At 33.6% G+C, this 13,305-nt stretch overlaps 1 protein-coding gene across 1 annotated transcript; it reads left to right on the top strand.

Annotated features, from left to right (window-relative positions):
* Positions 1-1,861: 1,861 nt before the first annotated feature.
* On the top strand, positions 1,862-5,723 carry pita. Its single transcript, XM_073990836.1, has 4 exons — positions 1,862-2,443; positions 2,805-3,752; positions 3,813-4,638; positions 4,905-5,723. Exons 1-4 carry the CDS (start codon positions 2,270-2,272, stop codon positions 5,468-5,470), a joined length of 2,514 nt encoding a protein of 837 aa, XP_073846937.1. The 5' UTR covers positions 1,862-2,269; the 3' UTR covers positions 5,471-5,723.
* The last annotated feature ends 7,582 nt before the right edge of the window (positions 5,724-13,305 follow it).

The following is a 13,305-nucleotide window of genomic DNA, read 5'->3' as shown; positions in this document are numbered from 1 at the left end:
ATATTGTTTTGAAGTTTTAGGAATACTCGAATGAAAAAATTTAAATTGACATAAAGCTTTGGCTAACCTTTCTTATTAAACCATGGATAGTAGCTTCGTTCCCGTATTTTTTAATAGTAAAACTCGTAAAAGAGAGAACTGCAAAAAATTTGTTCTCACACACAAGTTTTTATACCCTACACCACTATGTGGGGAGGGTATTATAAGTTGGTTTTGCCAAAAAAGTTTGTAACGCATCGAAATAATGGTCGTAGACCCATACTTATATATACCAAAATGAATGTCTCGACGAGCTGAGTCGATCCGTCCGTCAGTCCGTCCGTCTGTCCATCTAAACCTTGTAATCACGCTACAGGTCGCAATTTTGATCGGATCGTCACGAAATTTTGGATGTCGATGGGGGTCCCGGAGGGGAAGAAGCCTATTGATGGTTTTGGTCGGATAATATTTAGGGGTCGTAATGTGCAAAAAACTTATTTGGAGAAAAAGACAACGTTTTTTTCCAAAGCGAATATCTCAGCTTCTATACGGGGTATACCAAAAGCAAAACCTGACAATAAAAGTAGAAAATATCGCCTTTCTAATGATGTAAAGTAGGTTCTCGTAGGTGATCAAACAACGAATATATCGCAATAGCCGCTAATAGAACCCAACTTTTTATTGTTGCAATTTTAATAATTATGACGAATATCGCAGCTTCGGTTGGGGATCTTCCAAAAACAAAGTCTGACTATGAAAGTAGAAAATCCCATCTTTACAGTGATGCAAAGTAGGTTGGCATAGGTGGCCACATAACGGAGATATCGCAATAGTCGGTAATACATCCCATTTTTCACTTTTTTGGAAATCACGCTACAGGTCGCAATTTTAATTGGAGCGTCACGAAATTTTGGGTGTTATTGGGGGTCCCACAGAGGAAAAAACCTTTTGATTTTTGATGATGGTCGGATATTATTCAGGGGTCGGAATGTGAAAAAAAAATATTTGGAAAAAAGACCAACGTTTTATTTCAAAGTTAATATCTCTCTTCTGTAGGAGGTATATCGAAAGCAAAACCTGGCAAGGAAAGTAGAAAATATCACCTTTACAACGATGTGAAGTAGGTTGTCATAGGTGGTCAAACAACAGAGATAGCGCAATAGTCGGTAATGCATCCCTTTTTCCTTTTTTGTGTTATCACACTACGAAATTTTGATCGGATTCTCACGAAATTTTGGGGGTTGATGGGGGTCTAACGGAGAAAGAAGCCTATTGATGGTTGGCATACATCCCACTTTTCCATTTTTTATTTGAGTTGTACTGTCGATGCACTTAAATGCGTTTCAAAAAAATTGACCTGTGTTAATGAAGACATTCAGAGCAAAGGCGCTAAGCTATCCCAATTTTAATATTTTGAATTTTATTAGTCAAAAGCTTATGAACAGGGGTAGTGGTGTAGGGTATCACATAGTCGGCCCCGACCCGACTATAGCCTAGGCTCACTTGTTTGAAATAGTTCGGGAAAGGAAAAATGGAAAATACGTCAAAAAACTGGAACAAATGTCAAAGTCGGCGTATCAGCCAATCAGACGCCGGCAACCATGTTACTATTTTTTTACTCGCCCCAATTTGTCGTGTAAAAAGTTTTTAAAGAGAGCGTCATTCAGCGCCATTTTTTGTTTAAAGAGAACAATTTTTTTTTTGTGTACGGGAACGCCTTTTCAGGTAAAATGTGTAAAAGTGATAAAAATTGTAAAAACTTTTTAGTTCTGGAACAAAGCTAGTGTAAACACTCCTTTAGAATGCGTATATCACATAGTTTAAAGTAACCTAGTGCCATATGACCAAAAATAGCGCCATCGCCGTCGTTGTCACTTGCTCTGTACTCTACACAACAACTAGCGCCCCTATGAACAAATTTTAGCAACTGTAATTAAACCTCAAAACAAATAAAAAATCTTATTTGTTCCACAATAACAACATTCCTTGATAAAAGTAAAAAAGAATGTAATTATTATATCCACTCATTTTAAAGTAAATGCACTTACGCGAACAGTTTATTTAAAAAATAAGAGAATTCAACTCATTAACAGTCGTTATTGTGAATGAATTATTTACATTAAACAGCGCCGCCACGAGGCAAATTATAGAATTTATATTCATTGTGGCTTGGTTTTTTTACGAGAGAAGACAAGATCCAAATTGTAAAACCAAGCACGAAAAAAATACTGAAATTGTAAAGTAATTGAAATAATATTCCCGATTAGTATTATTACTTTAAAACTGAACGATGTCTCAAAAATTGGACCAAGAAACATTACAACAGGAGTTGAAGAGGAGGAAAATATGTCGTTTTTGTTTGTGTGAAACAGTTCCCAAGCTGACTAATATTTATATGCGTGATACGCGAATTAAGTCTTCAGCTCCGTTGCCCATACAAATAATGGCAATTGCATCGATAGAGGTATGTAGTCTTTTAAGAGGTATTTAGTGATATTCAAATATTATTATATTATTGCCCGGACAGCTGATGTGGTGAATGATGCGTCTTGTTAGTTTAGCACAGATCCCACATTCCCGCCACTTGAATGTGGTGCAAAACTTTGGTATCGGTATCAACTGTAGTTTTTTTCACAATACAAAAGTGAATGTAGTGTCTGTGCTTTGCAAAATGCCCCATCGTTAGGAATGAAGAGGTCACATATGATACCAAATATATCCTTGGAAGAATTAAGGATGATTTATCATACTGTCCCCAAGTTGTTTTTAGTTAATTATTCTTTCAAAATTAATAATTTCCATTTACAATGAATGTTTGTTTACAGGTCTTTAGCAATGATGGTATGCCCAGCTTTGTCTGTTCCGATTGTACGGCAATTTTTGAATTCAGCTATCAATTCAAGCAAGTTTGCAAACAGGCTGATACGTTGTTGCGACAATTTCCATTGACTGGTCAATGGCCTAAACCATTACATTTGCCTGTGCTAATTCGTCCTATGCAGCAAAAACCGACAATTATCAACAAGCTTTCTACACAAACAACTCAAATTCGTGTACAACAAACAGCAGGAGGCAGGAGAGTCCCGAACCAACAAAACCAAGACTCACCAGCACAAATAAAGAAAATATTGAATACAACACCAGTTCCAGAACCTGAACCCCCTCAACCAATACGACCAAAAATTGAAATTTCTAGTGAAGATGATGATGTTACTACCATAAGTCTATTGGATAAACTAGAAAATACTGACGAAATATCCATGGATGATATACAGCAACTAATGGAATCCGAAGAGGTTGAAGAAGATGTTGGAGAAATCATAACCCCTGACATTAAAACAGAGATGCCAATTGTTATATTAGACACGGGCCTTAAGTCGAAGCCAAAGTTATTGAATAAATCATCAGTACGTATTTTGAATAAAGAAGCTGGACGTGACAATGAACCACGTTTAAGTTTGCCCAAAATTAAACAGGATTCAGATGGAAATATGGAAATTGTTGCCGAAATTCTCGATGCCAATCAGCCCTATGAAGATGAATCAGATCCCAAGAATGCCGAAGTTATCGATACACAAGTCTATCCATGTCCACATTGTGATCGTTCATTTCCTTTGCTTCAACTTAGGGATCTACACATGAAGAATCATACACGTGATAGAAAATTCGATTGTGAGGAATGCGATAAAAGCTTCTTTTCCAAATACGATTTGCAACGACATGTCTTTACGCACAATGGTGAAAGACCTTTCAAGTGCTCAGCTTGCGACAAGGTAATTTTTTTGTTAAGACTACATGAAACATGAAGAATTAATAAATTTTATTTCCTTTAGTCCTTTTCACGTTCCACTCTCTTGCAAAGACACGAGAAATCACATACCGAAATACCCAAGTTTATATGTGTAACTTGTGAACGACCATTCCTATCGAAAGAGGACATGGAAAAACATGCAGAACGCCACAAGATTAATCGTCCATTCCAATGCAAGCTGTGCAACAAAGGATTTGCATTTAAGCAAGGCCTGGAACGCCATGAAGTTGTCCATTCACGACAACAACCCTATCCATGTCAATATTGTAACCAAAGTTTCTCAACTCCCAGTAAATTGGCTCGTCATTTAACCGCACATGCTGGCCAAAGACCATATCCTTGCAAATATTGTAACAAGTCGTACTTGTTGTCACATCATTTGACACGTCATTTGCGCTCCCACAAGGAACATGTTGATAAAACCAATACACCATCGTTCATGTGTAGCCGTTGCTCAGCAAGTTTCCAAACACGAGACGAATTGATAACTCACTCAGCCACACATGCTGATGCCAATAATCTTTCTTGTCCCCTTTGCAAGGAAGTATTTGGCAATTTGGAAGAACTTAACGCTCACATTGGTGAACATTCTGTTGGTGAGGCATACGCTTGTGAATTTTGTGATTTAATCTTCACTGTTGCGGATAAATTGCAACAACATATTGATACGGAACATGCCCAAGAAATGGAAGCATATCATGAAGATGATCGTATTCAAGCTAATCGACGTATGAAACAGAGCGATGGTATTGATGAGACGCTACAAGAAAGTGTTAATGAAATACTATTGGACGAGTCAATCGAATCGGCGGGGGGAAATAATAATGAACAGATTGTCATTAAAAAAGGTAAAACGATATTCAAAACAGATTTTTTTTCACAAGTTGTCCATGAATTGCGGATTTTAGCAATATAAATGTTTTCTTGTGGAGGACCCCTTTGTTACATGTAGTAAAGATGTTACATGGTCATGTGTCCTTAAAGCAGACTTAAGCTCTGAATTGTTATAGAATTTCCGCCAAAGGAAATTAGGAAGAATAAAATGACAGTTCTTCCTAATTTCCATATACAAAATCTTTAAAATTAAACTAACCTCTATATGTATGTTTTACAGAAAAAGATTCACCATCAATAATCCATCAAGTAATAATAAAAAGTGCTGCTCCTCCAGGCCAAGATGTAGTCGAAGAACAAGAAGACAACAATGAAAATAGTCTCTTAATACCACTTAAACAAAGAAAAATCCAAATCGAAAGTAATAAAATGAAAGTCCAAATAGAAAGTAATAAAGTAATAACTTCGGCAGCAATTCCAAATTCTAATCAACAACAATTACGCCGCAAGTTACCAACAACTCCCCAGTCAAGAGATAAAAATCAACCATCAATTGCAGATTCCCTTATGAAAATGCCCAAAGGTATAACGGTTAAAAAAACCCCAGCGCCATCGGTGGAGAATAAAACCAATGCTGCAAAACAATCACCAAATACAACAAAATCTCCAAGATCAGGAAATAATTCACTAAATGTTTCACCATCTACATCATCTTCATCAGGTGGTGCTACTACAAATGTTCGTATACAACGTATGCGTGTTACAAAGGCCCAAGCTGAACAATTGGTACGAGAAGGACGTATTAAAATGAAAGATGGACAAATGATTTTAAATAAGGAGAAGTGAAAAAATTCTTTCTTCTTCTAATGTTTCTTTGTAACAACTTTGTTTTATACAGTTATTTTTTAATTGTACTTGATGTCTTTTATTTTAATTATTATTGAAATTATTTTTATTGACTGTTTTATACTTTTATTTACAAGTAAAATACATAAGAAATATGTATGTTTCAAATACTTCTAACATTTTAATTTTTCTACAATTCAAAATACTACAGCAAAACGTATTAATAAAGGACTATCCCAATCAATTCCAAAAAGATTATCCTCAATATTGAAATGAAATATATGTTCGGTCTCTATACAGACGTAGTGGTACAATGGGTATGATGGCGGGCATCCAAAACTGAAGACCGCATTTTTTAAAATTGGGGCAAAGATAACAAACAAATTGCTCAGCGTTGCTCAGCGTGGTTGCCCACATCTCCTGTGTATATTAGACATGTATGTATAACATCCTTAAATTTTGATGAAACTCGGATTCTTCTCAAAGGTAAGGTTATAACAAATTGTCTCCTCATGAAGATAGTCCACTGGTATCATGACGGGGCATCCTTTTGCAATCCTTAATACCCCGGTTATACTTACCCGGATCAACCCAGTGGGTTTGGATTTCAAATTTCAATTCCATGACGCAAACGTCAAATAAATCCTCTCGTAGTGGATTAATCCGGCAAAAGCTCTAGTGTAACCGTTCTATAAGTGGGATTTTGGCAGGTTTGAATATTGGGTAAGCGTTCTTTGTTTCAATACAAAAAAACTGAGGAACTTTTGAGGTATGAGGTGATATCCGCAACTAATATCCTATCTACCCTTCCCGAAAGCAAATCAATATAACTGCCTTCCATTTTTAACGACTAAATGCAATTTGCTAAAAATAATATTTTTGATTTACTGTAAATGTTGACGTGGTTAGTTGTGAAAACCGCACATTATAATTGTGTGATGGAACAAATAAAACAATACATTTTCATGTTCAACTTAAAATTTCGTTGGCCCTTCCTATGTTGTTCTTAATAAAAAATCCTACGGCAAGAATTTTTATGGCCAAACCCAATTTCAAATATTCAAGTATCCATTGAGTCTACCTCAATATCGGAAAAATGTTTATTTTAACGGACATTGTTCTACTTTAAATGTGATTTCATAATTTTTTTATTATTTTAATTTTGTAATAAGGGTTTTGACCTATTGATGGATCTTTAACAAAGATGTGCCAGACAGAGAGATATATAGGAAAGTATTTCCTATAAAGATGCATCAATTACCCATGTATGTATGTGTGTATCTTTGTGTACATACAGTTTCAACGCTTTGTTCGTTCGTCAAGTAAGATATTTGCATCTGTTTTACAAGTTGTTATTTTGAAAAACTAAGTGCTGTGAATTAAATGTTGATTATTATTGAAATTATAAGTTGTGTCAATTAATGTAAGTATAAAGTCAAATAGAAAAGCCTATTTTAAGAAGTTCAAATTAGAAAAAAAATTAAAAACAATTTGAATGAAAATTATTTGAATCAGTTTCCGTAAGTGCCTATTTTGAATTGACTGTGTCGAATATTTATTTTAAAAGTATTGCACATTAAAGTTCTATTTTTTTTTTTGTAAATAGTCTCCAGGAAATATTAATACACGCAGTTGTGAAATACATATGGTTCTTAAAGAAAAATCTCAACACAAATTAAACATATTTTTCAATTTCAAAAAAAAAAACAATCAAATAAAATAAAAAATTAGTGAACATTGTTATAAAAACAACAACAATGATTTTGTTACAGTATAGCCTGTACGTTGCTATATTTTTTAAAACAAAAATGTTGACATATCTCATTTAGTATCGCGGGCGAGAAGTCTTTAAAATAATTCGTCACCTGTTGTGCTCATTGCTTTTTTATTTTACACATTTCGGGCTCTTTACAATAATTCGTCAACTGTTGTGCTCATTGTTTTTTTTTTTTTTTTTTGAACGAACGGGAAACAACGAAGGATACACATGACAAATTTGCCGAATGTCTTGTTAACAAATGTCTTCCTAAACGGCAAAAATATCGATTTTTTAACAAGTAAAAACGGCAATAAATACACGAAGCAAAATAACTTATGCGGTACGTTCTCTTTTCCTCCTTTTAAAAAAATGGCCCCAGTACTACTCAACCAAAGACGTCACATAATCCCACACGAACCAACAATGTGTGGTTCAAATCCCCAGTTTTTACCTATAAAGTTCTTGCAATAGTAGTTTTGCTTCCTCCTAATTTGATGTTCAGTGGTAAATTGGATTAAAGCTCATTTCGTCAGTTGCTTTGTTAATGTCTTTAAATCTCTTAAGCATACTATTCCATATCGCTGTGATATAGAATTAATGCAAAGTGTTGCAATCCAAAACGTCACTGATGCGTATTTGAAACGAAGAAAACACACAAAATAAGCATCAGTTAGAAAACTGAAAACTGGGTATTTAAAATACTTTTCGATGCACGAACAATAATTGAAGCAAAGCAGTTTTATGATGTTTCGGAAGTCAGCCTTACTTTCCATTATCGATTTTTGTACCTACTTAGGCCGCCATCAGACCATCTGCTTTTTCACATGTATGTTGTCACTTTGGGTATACTAATACTACAGAACAGCTGATGTCATACATGTGAAAAAGCAGATGGTCTGATGGCGGCCTTATATCATATTTTGGTTACTTACTCTTCAATTTCGACTTTCATCTCGCAAGATCGGAATAGTTATTCGTATCATATAGTCAGGGAAATGATTGCCTTTTTAAGGAACCTATTGATTAGTTTATGATTAGGTGTGTACGATAACTTGGCAAGTGAATAGTACTTGCAAACACTCAGCAAGTTCTCAGTAACATCTCTCCATCAATAGGTGTGTTCGTTTACTCAACAATTTGTACAAATTTGTACAAGTTCAGTAACTTCTCGTAATCGGCTAAGGTCTTTTGCATTGTACTGTAAAGTAAACGAACAACATCCAGTAACAATTTGTACAAATTGTAAGTAAACGAACACACATAATTGGTCTGTTCCAGTACTGCAAGAATCTACAAATTTTTACTATTTTTTTCGATAACATAAAGGAAAAAATGTTATCGTAGTAAAAAATAGTAGCTTCTTGCAGGTTCTGGAACAGAGCAAATTTTACTCTCTCGAAGCAAAAAATTTGCAGATTGTTATCGAACAGCAATTTTCAAAAACTTGCAAAGAAGTCAGCTGATTTGATAAAAAAGAAGTTGGCGGAAAAGATTAAATTTAACAATTGAAGGTTTCTACCATTTTTTAATTTCCATTTATCACCACAAACATCGTTTTCCATAATTAATTTAATAATTTGTTCCCTTTTTTAAATATATTTATTTTAATAGCGTTTGTTTATGTTTTTGCCAAGATATGCGCCCCAAAACATTAGAATTTAAATCAGCTGATCGAACTTGCATACCAGAGTTCGAAAATAAACAATACACTAACATATGGTCTGTTCCTCTACTCTTGAAAATGGTAAAACCGGCAAAAATGTTAAAAGTTTAAACTGCTACCATATGAATTGTATGGTGTCTGAAGTAAAGGAACGCCTTTCGAGTAAAAAGTGGTAAAACTTGAAGATTCTTGCACGTAAAGGAACAGAGCTATAGTGTACCGCTCCGAGAACAGTATCACTAAAATATTTTTAGCGTTAGTGTTCCGGAACACAAACACTAAAAAATATTTTAGTGATACTGGTCCGGAGCACAACGATAAACGTAGTGTACCACTTTTTGGTACACTAAAAACGTTGGGTACCGCAGTCGGTACACTAAAAATCGTAGTGTTCCGCAGTCGGAGCACTAAAAAATCGTTGTGTACCACATGTCGGAACACTAAAAAATAACGTAATGATAATGTACCACACACGAGTTTATTACGATTTGTTAGGAAAATTTAATATATTATTATTTTTTTTTTACTTAATACAAATTAAGAAATAAAAATTAGTAGAAAATATGAAAAACATCTGACTGGTTTTTGTACAATGGAGCACTAAAATTGTACTGTGCGACTGTAGAGCATTAAAAATCGTTGTGTTCAAATACGGAGCACTAAAAATTGTAGTGTTCCGACTGCCGGAGCACTAAAAATCGTAGTGTTCCGACTGACGAACAACTAAAAATCGTAGTGTACCACGTGCAAAAAAATAACATAATGTACCACATATGAGTTTATTATGATTTGTGAGAAAAATTTAATATTTTATGTTTATAGGATAAATAAATATTAATAAATAAAAATTAGAAGAAAATGTGTAAAACATCTGATTTGAATTTTGGACAATGGAGCATAAAAAATCGTAATGTTCGACTGTGGAGCACTAAAAATCGTAGTGTACCACGTGCAAAAAAATAACATAATGTACCACATATGAGTTTATTATGATTTGCGAGGAAAATTAAATATTAATAAATTTTGAGATAAGTACAAATTAAGACATAAAAACTCAGATACACCTCTTAAATCCATGTATGTACGAGAATACATATTAGTTAATAACGTTGGGAACTTAAGTAGAAAATATGAAAAACATTGATTCGGTTGTTGTACAATGGCGCACTACAAATTGTAGTGCTCTGTAGTGGAATTCTGTAACTCATTTTTCGTGTTACCGACAAAAATCGGTAACATTAAAACGCAAAATTATGAATGAAAAGTTCAAATAAAAGTTGACAACACTGTTGCTATCGGTAGAACTTTCCGACTACTTTTTATTGGTCGCTAAGTTACCGAAAAATATCTTTAACTACCAAAATTATAAGCATTTTAATTTTACCGACATTTGTCGGTAACTTAAAAAATGAGTTAGAGAATCGCACTACTGACTGTGAATACATGAGTTTATTATGATTTGTGATGAAAATTAAATATTTTATATATTTTTTTAATAAATACAAATTAAAAAATAAAATTTAATAGAACACGTGAAAAACGCCCTGTAGTGGAATTCTGTAACTAATTTTTTGAGTTACCGACAAAAATCGGTGTCATTAAAACGCAAAATTATGAATGAAAAGTATCAATAAAAGTTGACAACACTATTGCTATCGGTACGACTTAGCGACAGCTTTATTTTGGTTGTTAACCTCCCGAATAATTTCGTTAGTTACCGAAATTATAAGCATTCTAATTTTACCGACTTTTGTCGATAAGTCAAAAAATGTGTTACAGAATTCCACTACTGATATGATTTTTGGGCAATGGATCAATAAAAATCGTAGTGTTCGGCTGCGGAGCACTAAAAATCGTAGTGTTCCGACTGCCGGAACAATGCAACAATAAAAATCGTTGTGTTCGGCCGCGGAGCATTAAAATTCGTAGTGTTCCGACTGCCGGATCACTAAAAATTTTAGTGTTCCGACTGCCGGATATCTAAAAATCAAAACAATGGAACAATAAAAATCGTAGTGTTCGGCTGCGGAGCACTAAAAATCGTAGTGTTCCAACTGACGGATCACTAAAAATCGAAACGCTGTTAATTATAATTTCTGAGGAAAATTAAATATTTTATGGGTTGTGGGACCAGTAAAAATTAATAAATAAAACGCACTTGTTTTAAATTAGTTACAAACGTTGAGAGCTTTAGTAGAAAATTAGAAAAAAAAATCATCATCATTAATTGATGAATATTGTTTCTTGTACAAATGGCAACAGGTACAATTTCCCCAAAATAATATGTACATCTTTATGAAAAATTACAGGTACAATTTCCGCAAACATTGTGTTGTTATCAATATTTTCCTTATTTCTTTTGTTCACATTAAAAAAATTAAGTAATTCATGAAGATCAAGAAGACAAATTTTATACGAATATGTACATCTTTATGACACTAAAAAGTCGGCTGTCTTTCAGCTCTCCATCATTTTTTCACAGACAGTCGGGTTAACAAATTTTTGACATTTTTGTAAAAATAAGTGAGATAATTGGTCTGTTCCAGTACTGCAAGAATGTACTAATTTTTACTATTTTTTTCGATAACATAAAGGAAAAAATGTTATTGTAGTAAAAAGTAGAAGCTTCTTGCAGGTTCTGGAACAAAGCAAATAATTGAAATGTGTTCAAAACAAAATAACATAAACAATAACAAAAAATGTGAACGAAAAACGAAAAGAAATCGATGATTTTCATTCATAATTTTACAACTGTTTTTGCAATTGTCTGGACGCCTACGTCACACTTACAAGTTTTGGCATGGTTTAATAAGAAAGGTTAGCCAAAGCTTCATGTCAATTTAATTTTTTTCATTCGAGTATGCCTAAAACTTCAAAACAATATAAACAAACTGTGTATGTGTGTGTGGCGTTTGAATAATATGCCAAACAATTTTAAAAACAATCGAATTCAATGATTTTTAAAATTGTTTTTAGACCATTTGTATGGAAGAAATTGGTGAGATTTGCATTGAAACAATCAGTTTATCATATTCACAACTCGATTATGTGGAGAAAACTTAACTCTTCATTCATTTTTCGCGCATTTTATAAAATGCTCAAAAAATGCATTGTAAACAAACCCACTTGTTGCTTTTATTTTGAAGTTTTAGGAATTCAAGAAAAACAAGGGTTCTATAGATTTTTTTCATTTAAATCTACCTCTTTACTTATACCATGAGTTTTGGATTTTTGACTGTCATGTGTAAACAATACAGTAATTTCGTAAAATCACTTTAGTATGGAACTCGATCTATAAACGCCAAAATAAGGGGAAAGTTTCGTATGAAACTTTTGACAACAAACAAAAGTCCCGGGCCACACTACAGTAATTTCACTGAAATTTTAACACGAAATTATGCGTCTCTAGATCGAGTTTCATAGTAGAGTAAAATCATAAAAATGCTGTAGGGGGGATTCGAGCTAAGAACGCCTAATTTCATGCAATTTTTTAATGAAATTCATACTAGTGTGGACCGGGACTAATAGATTTTATATTATTGTGATTTGGTTTTCTTTGTATTTTAAATCACAATAATGTTTTTGACAACGAACACAACAATCAGGTGGGCTTAGTGTCCAACTGTATAAACTGTGGTTGTAATAAAACTGATTAGCCCAAAGGCTTCGTCACATAAGAGGATTTCTGGCTTAATTCATTAAGTTGCATGTTCTTCCGTCTTTAAGTCAAAAGTCAAGGCATACGAAAATCGTGTTTCAGGACACATTTAGTCGCGTAGAGATGCGGCAAATCTTTGCTGGAAAAGACAACTTTCACATAAAAAGTAAACGGAAACACCTTATATCTTCTAAAATTAAAACTGAAATAATATTGGCTGTAAAAGCGTTATGCCATGTTCAGACTAGCGGTAATTCGCTCTCTATCCGTTGTTCGACCCCAAATTACGACTCAATTGGTCTGTTCCAGTACTGCAAGAATCTACTAATTTTTACTATTTTTTCCGATAACATAAAGGAAAAAATGTTATCGTAGTAAAAAATAGTAGATTCTTGCAGGTTCTGGAACAGAGCAAATTACTTCATTTCCCATACAAAATTTTGAGAACGAACAACGATTTTTGTACATTACAAATTACTCTCAGAACGACGATAAAATATGTCCCATCTCTAACAAATGAGAGAATATATCGAAATAAATTAATTATGACAGGAAAAATAAAAAATTATAAATGTATTAAAAATCCAAAATTTTTAGAAAAACTGCAAAATATGAATTGAAAGTAAACAGTTTAACGACTAGTATACATTCAGATCATAGCAAATTTTGTTTTCTCTTCCATTGCATTTGCATTACTTGTCCATCGTTTCAAATTCGCGTACAAATTTAGAAACAAAAATCAAATGCCTGCCGCA

The sequence above is a fragment of the Musca autumnalis genome, unplaced genomic scaffold (assembly GCF_047663935.1).
Source record: "Musca autumnalis isolate F117 unplaced genomic scaffold, ASM4766393v1 scaffold_5, whole genome shotgun sequence".
Taxonomy (NCBI): domain Eukaryota; kingdom Metazoa; phylum Arthropoda; class Insecta; order Diptera; family Muscidae; genus Musca; species Musca autumnalis.
The sequence above is the reverse complement of the archived record's forward strand: the minus strand, read 5'-3'. Positions and strand labels throughout refer to the sequence as shown.